Genomic DNA, 17,693 nt, shown 5'->3' on the forward strand with positions numbered 1-17,693 from the left:
TTTAAAGTAATGATGAGTAACATTTTCTATAAAAGAATGACGTATATATAGATTGTCAATTGGCATTTAAGATCCTGGGCTTATGTCTGCTTTGTCCAGTATGGCTGTATCTCTGCATAATATCTTTTTAATGAAAAATAGAAATATTATATTTTGAAAATCTGCTCATCTCATTTATTATTTAAAAAGAAGAATAAGAAAAATCTTATACACCTCCAAATTTTGTTATGACACAAAACACCCCACATCATCCTCCACAAATGTCTCCCCATAACCCTGAGTACCCGGCTACTCCCCATAATCCGGAGTACCCGTCTACTGCCCCTAACCCAGAGTACCAGACAAGTCCAGATAACCCTGAGTACCCACATTGCCGACAGTTATAGATAACGTTATAGGTAATGTTTAGTAAAGTTATGTTTATAATGCTTATGTTTGAGGCTACAATATTTAAAATGGTATTTATTTTTTATAATATGTGTGATGTAAGCACTTAGCAAAACATTTGTTTAGCATTACTGTTTTGACATGTGTGTCTAAAGTGTCTATATGTAATAAAAAAAAATATTAATACAATATTATGACATTTTTGATAAGAAAAACAAGCACTTTTTTATTTAAATTGGATTTGTATTGGTAGATAGGAGGTAATATTTACTGTTTAACAAAGAAATTACCAACTTGAATAAAAAAAATTGTTAAGCTAATCGTTTCTCTACTCTACACAATAATGGATGACAGATTGGCGGTGATGGAGGTACGAATTAGTTCTGCAGAGGTATTTGTATGTTCTCCCTCATGTGGCATATGTTTGGTGTCAATGTCAGTGTGCTTCAATATGTCAACGTCCTTTCAAGCATCCAAAGGCATTTTCTACCACCGTCTGAGCTGAGCTGAGGAGTATGGGTGAAGCAAATTTGTTCCGCAGACAGTTGATGTTGCTGTGTGAAGCCCTTCATCAACCATCGCCGCAAAGGGTAAGCTGCATCCCCGGTGAGAAATTTTGTAATCTCAACACTATTCACGAACTTGGATTTCTGTAGAGAGATACAACAGATTCAATTTCTGTAGTGCTTTATAGAAAATATTGGAACTTTGACAACAATCACTACTACTATAGATCTTGCAATCTATAATGTCTAGCTTTAAAAAAAAAAAAAAAAAACATACAAACGGTACGCAAATGTTGGTTACAGCACACAATACACCTGCTTGTTGGTATATGTTTTAATTGCATTTGGAAAGCAGAACACCTACAGCTGGACAGGGGCAGTAAACAAATAGCACAAAATACTTGAATGTATTCACTAGATGAGGAAAACATCCATACAAAATTATATCTTTACCTCTCTAGGGAACATCCAGCTATCTTGCCTCTCTGTTGCAATCTGGTAGAGATCCGAATTGGCCAGAACTCTGGCATCATAGGAATGTTCAGGCCAGCCAATAAAGACATCTGTAAATGTAAATAAATAAAATATATTTAGCTTTTTGTTACAATATATTTCATATGACAGTCACATTTCAATAAAACTTTATGCTTACCAATATTTGTGGTCAAGTACAGCCTGCAGAATGTTGGAATGCCACCCTTTGCGGTAGTAGTAATCCGTAGGGTTGTCTTTGGGGGCAATGATAGGGATGTGTGTCCCATCGATTGCTCCAGTAAACTGTGGATATCTAGGTCACAGAAATGCAGTGATGGTGTCATCCAGTCGCTGTTGTTGAGGTAAGGAGATGAAGTGATGGTAAAGGCCTTCCAGCAATGCCTTGGTGCTTTCATGCACTAGAGTGCAAACTGTGGATATCCCCACTCCAAACAAGCAGGAGATTGTGCGGTATTCGCCAGGGGTAGCATACCACTGCAACACAATTGCTAGTCTCCTACTTGGTACAATAGGTTTTCTGAAGTTAGTGGTCTGTCTAGAAAGTGCGGGAGTGACAAGGTGACCCTGACAAAATAAAGATGTCGCTTTAACCAGGCTTTTGCAAGTAAGCGAAACGTGCGTCTGCATTCGCCTCGGTTTTTTTTTATCAGATAAACCCTACGCTGCAATTGATATCTAATATGAAAGACTGAAATATACAAGATAAGGGGGAGAAGGGGGATAGAAGCTCTATTATGCTAATGAATCAACTTTAGGTCATCTTATTATAAGCAGTCTAGTGAAATCGAGATTCTATCAGCATCAAGGATAGAAGAGAGCTAGATAGGTGCTTTATAAACAATACCTCATTGAATAACATTGACTAAGAGGAGAAAAGATTTAATAACATCTGACATAGCTAATTACTGCTCATGTCTGTATCTGGGAACCCCATGAAACTGAGAAATATAAAAACTTTTACCGGTACTGAAGATGGCTGCTCAGACGAGGTACCAGCGCTGGGGATCTGCACCCCAAAAATATATATATATAAACAACCACAAGATTGCGATGGTATAACCAAGTCTGCCACAAAGCACTTATGCACACTATATTCTATAAAAAAGGGTAAATTTATTAAAACATTCCATAAACCACATGGAGAGTGGTATATATAAATTTAAACACATAAAAAAACATGTGAAGTTGTATCAGTGCCAAATTGAACATATTACAAAGTGAGCAGACAGGAGCGGTGTACAACTAAGAGAAGGGATATTTCTACTCCAGGAAACGGACAATAAAACAAGGTATTGGTCCTACGAATTGTCACCAGGAATCTGGTAAGAGACTCTATCTAAACCTTTGATATGGAATAAAGTGGAATCCCACAACAACACTGTAGCCGCACCCTCCGATCAACAGCTCCACACCGCAGTTCCTTATGTGGTTTAAGAAACTCTGATACAAAGAGAATTTTTCACACAAATACAACGCACAACAATAGAAGTGGATAGCGAACAGTTGTCGGACTGGTTTATATATACATCTAATTTTCTGAGCATTATGAAGGTGCACCTACTTTGTGATATGTTCAATTTGGCACTGATAAAACTTCACATGTTTTTTTATGTGTTTAAATTTATATATACCACTCTCCATGTGGTTTATGGAATGTTTTAATACATTTACCCTTTTTTATTGAATATAGTGTGCATAAGTGCTTTGTGGCAGACTTGGTTATACCATCGCAATCTTGTGGTTGTCCATGAAACTGAGAACCTATAGTTATCACAGATAGATGATCGCTAAATCTTAGAACTGGAACACAATTAAAATCTATATACTCCCCCCTGAGAATTCAATATATACCTCCGTTTTTTGAACCAATATGTTTTGAATTATCTAAGCGGTTTATATTAACCTATATATACAAACGGGTGGTTTGCAGCGTGAGAACTTTAATAAACCTCTTATAAGAAGTTATATATCTATAGTAATACACTAAGGATATCAATTGAAAACACAGCGTAGCCTGGCGGTTTCCCTGCCATTTTATGATTATTATTTCATCACTTTATTTTATTTCTCACTTTATTTTTATTTTTATTTTTAAATTTCGCTACTAGGGATATTCAGGTTTATTCTTGGGAACATTATGTCATTATTTTAAGCTGATTTAATAAAGTTTATGTTTTAATAATAATTAATCAATCATGGAGTGCCCCTATTAAACATGTTTTCCTCTTTTTGCAATTTTGTTTATTATTCAGATTAGTCTTGCATGTATTGAGTGTACCATCCCAGATACGAGATAGCCATATTGCTGAGCGCTAATATAGACTGGGTATGTGATTACCTTGTGCGTTGGTATTAACAATTTTTCTCACTGTTTGTGAGTGTGCAGAGGGTGCTAAGGGAAACAAAGACACACAGACTACAATCCCCTTCCCGACACCACAGGTACCCACCTGATCCTGAGGGACAGTTATGGACACACCGTCCCTACTGCTGCTCACACTTCCTGAACCTCCCGGGTCTGCTCATACTTAGCTGCTCCACAGGCCTATGCCCATGGCCTGACCCCTGGCTGTTATGCCCACCTTCTGGGGGCACGGGACTTTAGGTGCCCTTTCGGACGATTAGAGGGGCTACTCTTAAATATAACTAAACTACTCACTACCACAGGACCAAGAGTCCCACCATTTTGAGAGACGAAAGCCCGCCTACAACTATCAGGACCTAATGTCCTTATTACCAAAGTGGGCCAGTCACCCTTCTAACCAAACTGGCCTTTTGCCCTACTAACAGCTATATAGGCCTACTGCCCTGCTAACAAGGACCAACTGTCCTTCCTTAACACTAACAAGGACCTAGCCCTTTGGTAACAATGCGGCTTTGTGGCCTTTAGAACTATGAGGCCTTGTGGCCTTTATAACTATGGGGCCTTGTGGCCTTTATAACTATTGGGCCTCGTACCCTTTATAACTATGGCGCCACCATAACTAAGGCTCAGGCCTAGCACCTGTATGCAGCTTCGGCCTAATACTGGGTGTAAGCAGAGTGAATTTTTATTGCCAGAAAAAGTGTAGGGGAGTGCGGTCGGGAGGTGCCCACAACGGCCCTACCTTCTTCCAAGGCAGAGCTGTCCTCAAGGATCTGCCACCACCCCGCCGCCATCCTCAGTGCTCTGCTGCCGCCTTTTTCGCTTGATCCCGGTGAGTCTTCAGGAGACAGAGTTGCTCTCAGCCGTAGCAAGTGCTCACTGTCTCCTCTATCTGTCCGCCGTCTTCCGGCTTCTATGTTGTCCTCTGTCTTCTTTCTCCGGTGCTTCCTCTTCTCATTCCAGTTCCGCCCGTTGTCGTCTTTCTTCTTGCTTGCGCCCGCAGTTTCACAACATCCGTCTTCTTCTCTCTCCACCGGCGAATGACTAAAATGGCACCGGCCGCGGCGGCTTAAATAGACGTCATGATGACCTTGCGCGATCAAAATTCAAAAGACCGAGCGGGAATCCCTGATTGGCTCACCCTCCCGGCCATTCCAGATGATGCCTCTGTGGAGCTGCGACGGACTGCGAGGGACCCTCTGGATGCATCCCATCCAAGTAGTCCAAGTCCCCCAAAAGTGCATAGTCTGTTAGATTAAACTGGTTGTTTTAGAAAGTGAATAGTAAGTGATTAGTTTAACACTGTAAGCATAGAAAGAGACTGTTTGATGCAGTTTAATGTAAACGCATAACAAGTAATAACATTGTATGGGAAGAGACTTGGGAAAGAAAGTTTAAATGGGAAATATACTGACATGGAAGAAGTATTGCAGTTCTGGTGTTGTAATAGTAGGGACTTGTTATATATTATGTGTTAAGGGATTGGAAAGTGAAGAAAATGATTGTTACATAGTAAGTGATAGGATTGTATTGCATGGAAATTGTAAGGTGTAAGTGCATATACCGTTTATTAAAGAATATAGCTGAGATCAGAAACATAGAAGATGAGAAAGTGAAATTGTTGAGATATATGAGTTGTGTACTGTACATGCAGTTTAGTGCTGGATAAATTGAGTGGACAAAATGGCTCTTTTAAACATAGATTTCACTGAATGACCGTTCCAAAACAAAGTAACAAGTATTGTAAAATATAACAGAATAGAATATATAGCATTTTTTGAGGTGTGCTGAACCTCACAAACACAATTTTTAAATATAGATTTCACTGAATGACCCTTCCAAAACAAGTATTGAAAAATAGAAAAGATTACAATATAATAATATATAGCCTTATTTGGGGTGTGGGGGTGCAGCTGCTGCTGAATCGCATACACAAACAACCAGTTTTTTTTCAAAATTATTTCAGTTGTCACTGCCCCACACCAGATTACTTTCACTAGAAAAACTTTCAATTTTAAAACAAATAAATCTGTTTGTCTTTTGCATTCTGCTGCTAATAGTCTGACAGCAAAAGCACTGTTTTTCTCAAACAATATACTAGTTAGATCAGAATGATATCTATGCAACTCAGTCTGTATAGTAATATTATATATATGCAATGCAATGCATTAACAACAACCAGTAGCCATTACTGTGTAAAGTATATTGAAGATTGAAATTAAAAGCAATTGATCAGCATACTATTGTAGCTGACTATTCTCTAAATAAATGCTTTACAATAATGACAGGATTCTATTGCTTTCCTATGTCCCTGATTCACCCTGAAAGCTAGTTTATGAGCAGAGCACTGCAGCTAACCTCCTCCCTACACACTGTCTGTTCTAAAATGGCACATGAGAGAACAAGGGCAGACTATATATACCAAAGATGGCGATCCAAAACTTACAAGAGTTTTGCAGAAAAAAAACCACAGAAATTACTTTTCGCTTTGTTTTGAGGTCCAAGTTTAGCAGGAGAAACCGAGTCATAATGCGGTTTCACTCAAATCCCCAACGTCGAATTTCGGCAGATTTCAAGTAATCCGAACCACTCATCTTTAATAAATATTACCAGAGAATATAAAAATCAAATGTGGCTGTTGTATCCCTGCCCTCACAATGGGGCTATTATAAGATTGAACACAACAATTAAGTGGAAATAAATTTATTATTAACACGATGGATTAGTTAGCTTTTCGCTGCATAGGCTGTTTTGCCTGATTGAAATAATTAACAGAGATACGACAGTTTATCCAGAACAAACACTATTATGAAATATTTCCTTTATGTTTTAGTTAAACAAATGTAATGGATAATCTTTTTTGTGACCCTGTAATTTCCTTTAAAATCATTATAACTTGCACTTGTAAAACAGCTACTTTAACGTATCACTAAGCAAAAACAACTTGCCTAATATATAAAAAAAAACTATAAAAACATCCAAAATATAATATAAGTAAACATTCAGAACCTGACACGTTTTAGTGTATTTACATTTTATATCCAGTCTTCAAACTATCCCCATGCTAACCAGAACATCCTGTCCTTCACTGCTGAGCCATAGCAAGGGTGAAGCAGTCTGTCCTTAGGTGAGTGCTCTAGGTCAGCACAGAATTCTTCTATATGTTAAAAATTGTATAAAAAAAATGAAGAAATGGCACAAATGTCTGCTACACAAATAACATTTCCCAAAAGTCTATTTTCCTGCATAACAGTAACACATGTTTATGAATGTTATTTGTAGAGCATTTATAGATAACCTGTATTTCAGATTTAGTGGCTCTTTAAGACATGAGGACTCATTTTCAGGGGCATTCTGTACTTTATTAAATCACATATTTCTGATATTGTGTGGACTGTGGTAAAAATGAAAATGAACAACTAACAATTAAAACATGTCTGAAACAAAAAATGAAAAGTTGGTGTTGGTATTGCTAACCTTTAAGTCAGAAATGAAGTGCCATGATCAAGATACACCAGGAGAGCTTCTTTTCCAAAGCTTTATAGCTTTATTATCTCATATGACAATGCTTCGCCTGAAGTGGGAGAAACATATTGATTAAGTCCATTGGTTACTTTTAAGTTTTGTACGGGAAATTGCCCTATATACCTCCTAAAACCTTGCCCTTTATCCCTTATTCATTTTTTTACTTTTCACAAGTTAATATTTCAGTATACCAGTAAAAGTTTAACACAATCCTATTAACTAATGGACTTTCCCGCCTCCAAATCCTAATGCACTCTACCCTTATATAAGACCGCAGCACACACAGTGTCTGTGAGTGCCAATCGACAGAAAAAAGTCTACTGTTGGTTTAATGATAAGTATGATCTCTGCAACAAACATTACATGATCCTAGTGTGTGGAGAGTGGGAGCAGCAACATGGCATTTCAGGAGATCCTGGAGAGGATAGGGGGCATGGGACGTTATCAGATCATACACGTCTTCCTGCTGTCCATGCCAGTGTTCATGTTAGCAAGCCACAATCTCATGCAGAACTTCACTGCAGCTATTCCGAAACATCGTTGTAGACTCAACGAATCATGGGAGGATGGCAATTTTACAGGGATTTGGTTACCTGCCTTTATTCCAGCGGGGTCTAGTGGAAATCCCTCTAGCTGCTTGAGGTATACAGACCCCCAATTTAATTTACTCAATGGAAGTTCTACAAGCAACACTAGTGACATAGATACAGAGACGTGTGCAGATGGCTGGATCTACGATGACAGCGAGTTTCCTTCAACTATTATAAGCCAGGTGTGAATTTTTGAAATGTATTATTCTCTATCTCTTGTTCTGTCTGCCTTTAACTCCCACTATCTTTTACTCATAATCAGGGCTATTTACTATTGTGAAATTACTTAATAATAGCTTTTATCACGCACACTTTAATGAGAGAAACATATCTTATTTGCAAATTTATTTTTGTAAGTATGACTGAAAACTGACATGTTGTTAACTAACACCTATTTGCTCATAACTATGATAGTGCTGCTTATTGGAAAATACTATATACAGTTGGTAATATAAATGGGCTATATAATATAACAGCGGCAATCATAAGGTCCTTTAATGTACTAAGCGCTCAAGAATAGAGCATGCATCTACAAAGGCAGAAGGTTTTATTTATGTAACTGCGGACATGCAGAGCAAATGTTATATTGTCATGTCACTTTTGTTTGATTGCACCTATTTATACGTAAAATGCATGAATTAGGCACGGTAGTAGTGACTGTAGGAGTGCAAGAGTTAGGTCTTCTGATGAAGAACTTGGGGATCAGGTATTCCTTGCTAAATCCAGACTAGGTGCAGCAATGAGCCTTGTATTGAACCCACATGTACAAATTTGATGTTGATTTGTGGGACAAAAAATATTTAAATGAGCCATAGGGGGTGAATATTGTGCATTTTTGTGGGGCGTTCCAAGGATATTACTTGGCTACAAACACCTTCCCCACAACCAAAATTTGACCTGCTTTTTCCACTTCATAGAATGTACAAGTAGCCAGGTGTCAGCTTATACTTTCAAGGAATCATATTTTCCACCATGCAGATGCATTTTACGCGGGAAAGCACTTTTAGAAGCAATAGAGTACCATTAAAATGTACAAATGTGACAAGAAAATAAACACTGTCCTAATGTCACCCTACTCACATGACATATTTAACACATGAATGAGAAACAATTGAGCAAAGCAACAATTTACAAACATTGACTACATTTTGGTGAATTTTACTTGTTGCTCCTTCATATAAACATGCATTATTGTAGGTGGTCATTATTAGTGAATAAAAACAAAATGGAGATGATTTAGGGTGATACAGGAATTACTGGGATTGGAGGAGGGTGAGTGACAACATTTTACATAATTAATATTTTATTAGAACACATTTATAATTCAACATTTTACTATTTTGCAAACATAACAGATTGTATTCATATTATTCCATGTCCTGTTCCCTTGGTCTATTAAGTCTCCTCTTCTCCCTCCATACTTTCTTGCAGTGGGATCTGGTCTGCAGTCATCGCAGAATGAGACAGCTGGCTCAGTCCATTTACATGGCAGGTGTGCTGGTTGGGTCCATTGTGTTTGGGGGTCTATCAGACAAGTAAGATTTTTCCAAGTCCAACTGAGTTTTTACTCTCCCAATAGTTTTTGATTACCACATGTCTATGTACAACTGTACATCATAATTATTTCCTTTATTTATAAGACGTAATCATATTACACTGAGCTGTACAGTAAGAGGATCATATTATCATGCAATTCCTATATGACTATTTCACTTGCAGGAGGTCCCTCAAAAACTTCCTTAAAACCCACCTCTCCTTGCTTGCCTACCCTATTCAATCCTAGACCCTCATGTCTATTCGCTCTGCTTCCTCCGTCCACCACATCCACTCATGTCCTTTTGCTCCTACTGTCTCATTATCACTGCCTTCTAGAATGTAATCTCTCTTGGGCTGGGTCTACTCTACCCTATATCATGGTTAACGCTGAATTGTTTGCTGTATACTTACTGTCACGTATTGAATTCGTACCTCTCTCCATGTTAGCTATAATTGTTAGCAGGGCTGTCATCAGAAACTGTGGGGCCCAGAACAAATTAATCTGGCAGGGCCCCCCTCCCTTGTTACAATACATGCCACTCCCCCATCAACATACATTTTTCCCTTCCTTTTCACTGTATATGTCCGCTCCCTCTTCAACATACATGCCCCCCTCCCTCTTCATCGTATATGCCCCCTCCTTCTTCACAATACATGCCCCTAATTCACTTACCTTGCTCTTGACACAATGTGGCAGCCCCAGACACTGATAGACCGGGAGAGCGCCACACAGAGATGAAGTTGCTGAGCCGCACACTTCCAGCCTATCAGTGACTGGGAGCCGCCGCATAGCAGAGGGACGCAGAGTCACAACGGTCAGACTAGGAGGCTTGGACCGACACAGGGGTCTGTCCAGGACCCTTACAGCTGTAGCGTCTGTACCACCCTGATGGCAGCCCTGATTGCTAGCTCAAGACTTTCCATGTTTGTGTGTTGATAATTTATTGTATTCATGTATATGTTATTGTATTCATAAACTGTATGTCATATCTGTACAATAATAATTGACCAGTGCTGCTGAATCTGTGGTACCCTAAAATTAAACTGTGATGATGAGGTAAAGGTATAGCCACATTTTGGAAACTTTACCTTTGATTCAAAACAAACACAATTGTTCTCTTTGTTAAACATAGTACAGATGCACCCAGTGCCATGTTATGAGAAGGAATGGTAGCTGTGACACTTGTTGTGTTAACGATTTCAAATAAGATTTAATAACTGTGCACTAAAATGACTATACCAGATTGTGTCCATTTATTTTTTTAACCTACGTAAGTGTTTATCGCAATGTGTATGTATGTCTTGATTCGCTAGTTTCAGCTCTAATGCCTGGTTTGCTGGGTTTGATAAAGGGAATTGTCACTTGGTTTAGTCTCAGCTGACAGTTCCTCCACTTCAACACTTGTATGATTGAGCTTATAAGGGTCAAAGTGGAAGAACCCTGCCTGCTTTACCCTTTGCCCATTAACAACTCTAATATAGACTTATTTAGAGTTGCATATATGTCTGTTTTTTGTGAAAGATGCGCATTTCCATACTGTGCATGCGCACCAAAAATGCAAATCCATATGTAGACTGTTGCATATCATTGACATATGTCTCCCTACGTCTTGAGTGGCTGAACTTGGTTGGAAGGGGTGGGTAAATGTAGGGGTGGGTAAAATGTAGGGGAAATACAGTGTTCATATAATTGGCGACATAAGGAGGCGTGGACAATTCTGCAAATACACCTTTTAGGAGGCGTGGGTGCCGGTGTAACTATTTGCAAAGATGTTAATAACTATCTGTAGCACTAGCTAGATGATTCTGCTTCACTGATTATATATTGACGCCTCAAGTTAATAGCACTTAATTCATTAGCGCTGTATCTATGTTATATGAACTTGTGTTCGCCTATTGACATTATTTAATTGGCATTTCCATGTGAACTACTGCAAGATTTACCTAAAAAGTAAGGCATAATCACTTGGGGAAAGTCCTACTTTGTGAACCTTGAGACCCTTGTGCCTATATGAAAGATGTTTGTCCTGATGTTTTTATTTTAGTTACTGAGCAAGATCTAATCTCCTACGCCATAAACTACATTAGGCTTTGCCGAGATCTTTTGTCTCAACTTAAGACACCCATATGGATGAATCTTAGTCCTCAGCCTGTCCTGCACATAATATCTGAGAGAGCATGGGTGTTTCACTCAGTGGAGGAGGTGGAGAGTTCCCTGCTCTGGAACTTAGAGAGAAATGGGTGATGTCTTGAAGTTTTTTGTTCCTCTGCATTTCAAGGTTCTTAGTTCAGAAAAGATCAGAGTTGGGAAAGAATAGTAATATTAGGGTAGTTCAGTCTTTTTGTTTCAGGTTTTGGCCACCTAAGGCGAAGCTCGAGCTTTAAGTTTCAATCTCAGACAATGATATCACTACCTCTCCATAAATTCAGTCCTAACACTATGGGGCTGATTAAGAGAAAGGTACAAATAATTAGCATACTTAGCAGCCAAGCAAACCATGTATAACTGCAAAGGGTGCAAATGCAAACTTTTTTTTGCATCGACAAATACTGCACGCTGCTCACACATACTGGCAAGCTCAATTTTTACACCATATTTTATACTTGGATTAGGCAACGCCCCTATCACTCTAAATCAGGTTGTGCATTTTCTATTTTACCTGCTGCAGCACAAAATAATTTCTCCAGGTTAAAGTACTAAATATCATAGAATTTTGTTGACGCTAGATAGAATTTGTTAGCTAGTGATTTATGCCTGTGCATAAAGGTATTAATTAATTCAGTCTCTCTTCTGTTACATTTTAACAGCTCAATGGAGATGAAAAACAATCTTACATAAAGATCATTATCTATCAGTCCAAAGTGTATTATGTGTTACATATATCACGTGCAATAAAGATTTTCCGATGCAATCGCTGTGGTTCCAAAGCACATAGGTTTTATTTGCAAAATACTACAAGGCAAAGTTTAGCATGCCCCACAACGATTGCATCAGAAAATCTTTATAGCAAATGATATAAATGGACGTAACAGTTTGGGGCTCTGAGCAGACTCCACACTACTCTAGGACTCCCTGATCTACGAAATATGGTTTATCAACAAAAGGTGGAAAAAGCATCACACAAGGCAAGAATGCATATCAATCTATACTTTTATTTTACATCTTGTGTTGATAAGCCGAATTCCTGATTTGAGAGTCTATCAGAGATGCTGGAGTGAACCTGGAGGGACAAAGGTAATATTGTTTTACATAGTTCTATGCATAGTCCTATGCAATTGCTATGCACAGCGTTTTTTTGTTTAAATATCGCATGTTGGGCCTGTTTCATTAAGAAAAGTAAGGCAAACAAATTATTAAGTTTTCTCCTGGACCAAACCATGCTACAATGCAAGGGGTGCAAATTACTTTATTATTTTGCACATAAAATACTGTCTGTTTTTCATGTAGCATACAAATTCTTGATAGCTCATTTGCACACTGAAATTTGAAGTTGATCTAGGACATTCTCTATCTCAATTATAAATATGTCCTTACATTTTAAATTTACCTCCCCCTTTAAAACAAGATGGTTTTGCCAAGGTTCAAAGTTACTCCATGTTTTTGCTTTACTTTCCTTAATGAATCAGGCCCATTATGTTTTTATATTGCCACATATTTAAATATAGAGATATACACTATATGGACAAAAGTATTTGGCCACACCTGTTAATTATTGAATTGAGTTCTTTCAATCAGACCCATTGCCAGAGACGTATAAAATCAAGTACCTAGCCATGCAGTCTCAATTTGCAAACATTTACGATACAAAATGTGTCGTACTAAAGAGCTCAGTGACTTCAAGGGTGGTACTGTGATAGGATGCCACCTTTGCAATAAGACGGTTCATGAAATTTCATCCCTGCTGGATATTTCAACTGTAAGTGATATTAATAGAAAGTGGAAGTGTTAAGAAGCAACAGCTTCCAACTGTGTGGCAACAGTTTGGGGAAGGTTCTTCTTTCGTCCAACATGACTGTGCCCCGTGCACAAAGCAAGAACTACAAAGACATGGTTTGATGAGTTCGGTGTGGAAGAACTTCACTGGCCCGCACAGAGCCCTCACCTCAACCCCATTTAACACCTTTGGAATGAACTGGAACGGAGATTGCGAGCCAGGCCTTCTCGTCCAACATCAGTGCCTGACCTCATAAATGCTCTACAGAATGGATGGGCACAAATTACCACAGAAAGATTTCAAAATCCTGTGGAAAGCCTTCCAAGAAGAGTGGAAGTTGATATCGCTGCAAATCGTGGACCAACTCCATATTAAATTATATGTATTTGAATACAATGTCATTACAGTCCCTGCTGGTGTAATGGTCAAGCATCCGAATACTTTTGTCCATATAGTGTAAAATAGATTTTGGATTGTTATAAGAAGTAAAGTAGATTGTAAAACGTATCTAGTAAAAAAAGTTGTCAACAATAGGAAATTGTACTAACTAAATGTGCTTGTGAAAGTAAGGGTATGTGTGGGTGAAACGAAGATAAGAGTTTGTATAAATGCGCAAAGCGGATAGATAATAATACTGTCTAGTGTGGCAAATATTTTGTATTTGTACGCAACACAGACAGTTAATAGTACCGCCTGGCTATGCAATTAATACCTTTAGAATATAGAATATAGTTTACTGTATTTTACATTATATATACATATTATTATTATATTTTATATATGAAAAATTTAAAAGATTTGCCTCGCTGGAAAAAAAAGGGTTTCTAGAAAGGAAGGATTTGCCTTGCAGCAAAAAGTTTCCAGCGGGAGGAGTTCCTCATTAGGAGAAACAGTTCCCAGTGAGAAGAGTGAGTTGATGTCGCTTTAGAAACGCTTAGCTCCGCGGACACGTGATAGTGTCTGACCTGTATTGGATATAATTTGACATTTTCTTAACCTATCCTAGAGTCTGAAGGACCACAGACCATGGGAGCTAGGCAGGCTTGACATGGGGAACATTAAAACAGCATAAGTATATGGTAAAACCCGAAGGATCTGCAGTATACATTATGTTTAGGAAATGTGGTCAGAGAGCAACTGTGTATTGTGAGAAGTGGACAAAAATGATTGCTGAATGTGTGTTTCCTAAATTTGATAGCTTTGATCCTGATATACTGAATACAGTTAATGTTCAGATTTGTATGCTAAGTTCAAGAAAGTTATGTCTCAAATATATCACGTGTTTAAAATTGTGGCAGTATGAGGGCAAATTAGCGCAGGTGAAAAAAGATAAAGAAAATTGTTCAAAACCTGACCACACAACAACGCCACCCCCACCTTATGTGGGAGTGTAAACAGTGAACCCTGTACATTATATCCTGATTTGGGGAAAAGTAAAAAGTATTATTTTTAGTGAGGGAAATAGTGAGGAGCCTCATACATTACAGTTATCAGAAGGTTTTCAGAGATAAAAAAGGGGGGATATTGTCCCATCCTCATTTTCTGCTACAGACACCAATAAAACCCCCTCACATACTATTAAACACAGGAATCTCCATTGTGCAGAGACAATAATTCCAGCTATTGACCCTGGGTGCAGTGATATTGTAGAATTACACCCAGTAAGAACAATAGATGATCCCAATGATAAGGCAGATAAGGATGAGGTGATTCCAGTCAGATATGTGGCCATATATTGCCTGTGGAATAAATCTAAATTGCATTCTATTATCTCTGATTTTCCTGACCCTAGGAAAATTATTGCCAGAAAGAAGGTAATGCAGAGTGATAAATTAATGACAGTTAGTATACTGGCTTTACAAGAACAACATTCATTACAGCAAACGCAAGATTACACAAGCAAAACAATTTACAACTGTGGAAAAAAAGAGCAATAAACTGGGGAGAGCTTTGCATCAGGGAAGTACTCATTCAATGGCAGCAAATGTCAGGAGTACGCATGCTAATCTCTGAAATCTTTGCCACACCTGTAATCTATAGATGGTTAAATTAACTAATAATCAGAACAAGAACCAAAGGTATAAATGAATATATCTGGTACTAATCAAATTAGTTTTTTCTTAGACACAGGGACGGCCAGATCTGTATTCATTTCTCCTCTAAATTTGTCTATCAGTAGGGAAAACGTTCTAGCTGTGGAAATAACAGGAGGGGTGCATCATTAGCCCTTGACGGAACCAGCAGAAATTACTATTTGGCCAATTGTATATTAAACATTCTTTTCTTCTAGCTGCAGCGGCCCCTATTAACTTACTTGGCCAAGATTTATTATGTAAAATTGGGTGTGTAATATACTGTAGTTCTGATGGGGTGTTTTTAGATATTTCAGGAAGGCACACACAGGAGGTACAGGATATCCCGCACCCTTCTGTTACAGAGACAATTCCATCACAGGTACAGGAATATTGTCATATATACCAGGTACCTTATGGACTAATGATGGACAGAACACTGAATTGATGGCTAAAGTAGCTCCAGTTATGTTTAAAAAGAAGGTGGGAGAAGTTGCAGATTAGTTCAAGCTTTAAGGGGGAATAATAAAGTTGTCAAGAGGCAATTCCCCATAGTGCCCAATCTAGCTGTCATTCTAATACCAATTTTCTTTTCTACAAACCATTTCACTGTTGTTGATCCTTGCTTTTCCTTCTTCTCTGTCCCTATCCATGCTGACTGTCAGTACTTCTTTGCTTTCTCTTATAAAGAGGTACAATATACATAGACAGTGTTTCAAGGATTTATAGACAACCTCAGTAAATTATAGACATGCCAGACAATGGTTAAATACTTAGGGCACTCTCTCACCCAGGGGATGAGAAATGTTGTCAAGACATTTGACAACAGACATGATTCAGGCTATACAGGACATGACATTGCCACAAAGCCAGTAACATATTTGTACTTTCTTAGGGATGTGTGGGTACACTAGATCCTGGATATCGGGTTTTCCTATATTGGCTTTAGCATTGCACAAGTTAGTCTCATCCTCTAAATCTGAGCTTGTCTCACATATTGTGGAGTTAGAGCAAACATGTTTTAACCTTATAGAGAGTTTGACTAAAGCACCTGCCCTGGGAATACCTTTTGAGTTATACAGTACTGAAGCTGCTCATTGTGCTACAGGAGTCTTGACACAGAAACATGGTGACTCTAGCAAACCAGAAGCATACTACAGTGCACAATTGGACACTGTGGCAAGATCTCTCCCTACGTGTTTAAGAATTGTAGCAGCAACTGCTCTTCTTGTAAGTAAGAGCAAGGACATAATACTGGTATTATTATTATTATTATTATTGTTTATTTGTAAGGCGCCACAAGGTTTCCGCAGCGCCGTACATGGTACAAACAGTAGACTATACAGGGTAAGACAGTACAGAACAATAAACACAAAGTACCAGTACTTCAGAAACTCCAGGCAGGCAGAACATGATTCAACTGTCTAAACATCACATGCGGTATCTGCCCTCTTAAGTACTGCCTAAACTAGGCATATCTCCTCAGCAAGATTTATGAAATGTGCCTCAAGATGCACAAAGTGTGGAAGCAGAGGAGACTCTGGCTTAAGGTGAATTTGGCAGTTATACAGATACGCATGATTGTACTTGACTCAGACTTTTACCACAAGACCTGACATAAGAGACACCTCCTTAAAAAATGTAGACTTTACATTTTACATGGATAGGAGTTGACATATACAAACAGATACAGGAGTATTCTGTACTGGTTATGCTATTGTAGATGACTCACAACACATAAAAAGACTTCTGACAGTGATACAACTACCTAAGGAAGTACCGTTATCAAGTGTAAGGCAAAACATAACATAGGGATCCCATATCACTTGGTAATGACAAAGCAGATGAGGCTTCTAAGAGAGGAGCAGGCTCCCTCATAAAAACAAATGCAACCAAATGAATGACTATTGAATCTCTCAGTGTACAGAAATTATTAGAAATGCAGGATTTGTGTCCAAGAAAAGGCTGTCTGGAAGTCAAAGGGATGTGATCAAGAGTCATCTGGACTCTGGAAAGATGGACAAGGTAGGTCAGTAGCTCCCATGACATATCTTCCAAGATTAGCAAAGACAAACCCATGGTCTGACTCACCTGGGTAAGGAGCGTATGTGCAAATTAGTAAGAGCATACTGATGAGCACTGGGTTTTTCTTCACAGGCTAGTAAGAAAGCAATATCTTGTCTTACTTGTCTGAGAAAGAATATGGGAAGAGCGATAACACCAGAGCCATCCCAATTTCCTCCTACAGATGGACCTTTCCAGGTCATACAAATCGACTTCAT

The 17,693-nt window shown here is 38.4% G+C and overlaps 1 protein-coding gene across 1 annotated transcript in view; it reads left to right on the top strand.

The window, feature by feature from the left end:
• Positions 1-7,675: 7,675 nt before the first annotated feature.
• LOC142103356 (solute carrier family 22 member 6-B-like) overlaps positions 7,676-17,693 on the top strand; it is a 60,656-nt gene continuing 50,638 nt past the window's right edge. The window contains exons 1-2 of the mRNA XM_075187418.1: positions 7,676-8,050; positions 9,300-9,403. Of these exons, the coding sequence (XP_075043519.1) occupies positions 7,676-8,050; positions 9,300-9,403 (479 nt within the window). The remainder of the gene's footprint in view (positions 8,051-9,299; positions 9,404-17,693) is intronic.

This window comes from Mixophyes fleayi, chromosome 10 (genome assembly GCF_038048845.1).
Source record: "Mixophyes fleayi isolate aMixFle1 chromosome 10, aMixFle1.hap1, whole genome shotgun sequence".
Taxonomy (NCBI): domain Eukaryota; kingdom Metazoa; phylum Chordata; class Amphibia; order Anura; family Limnodynastidae; genus Mixophyes; species Mixophyes fleayi.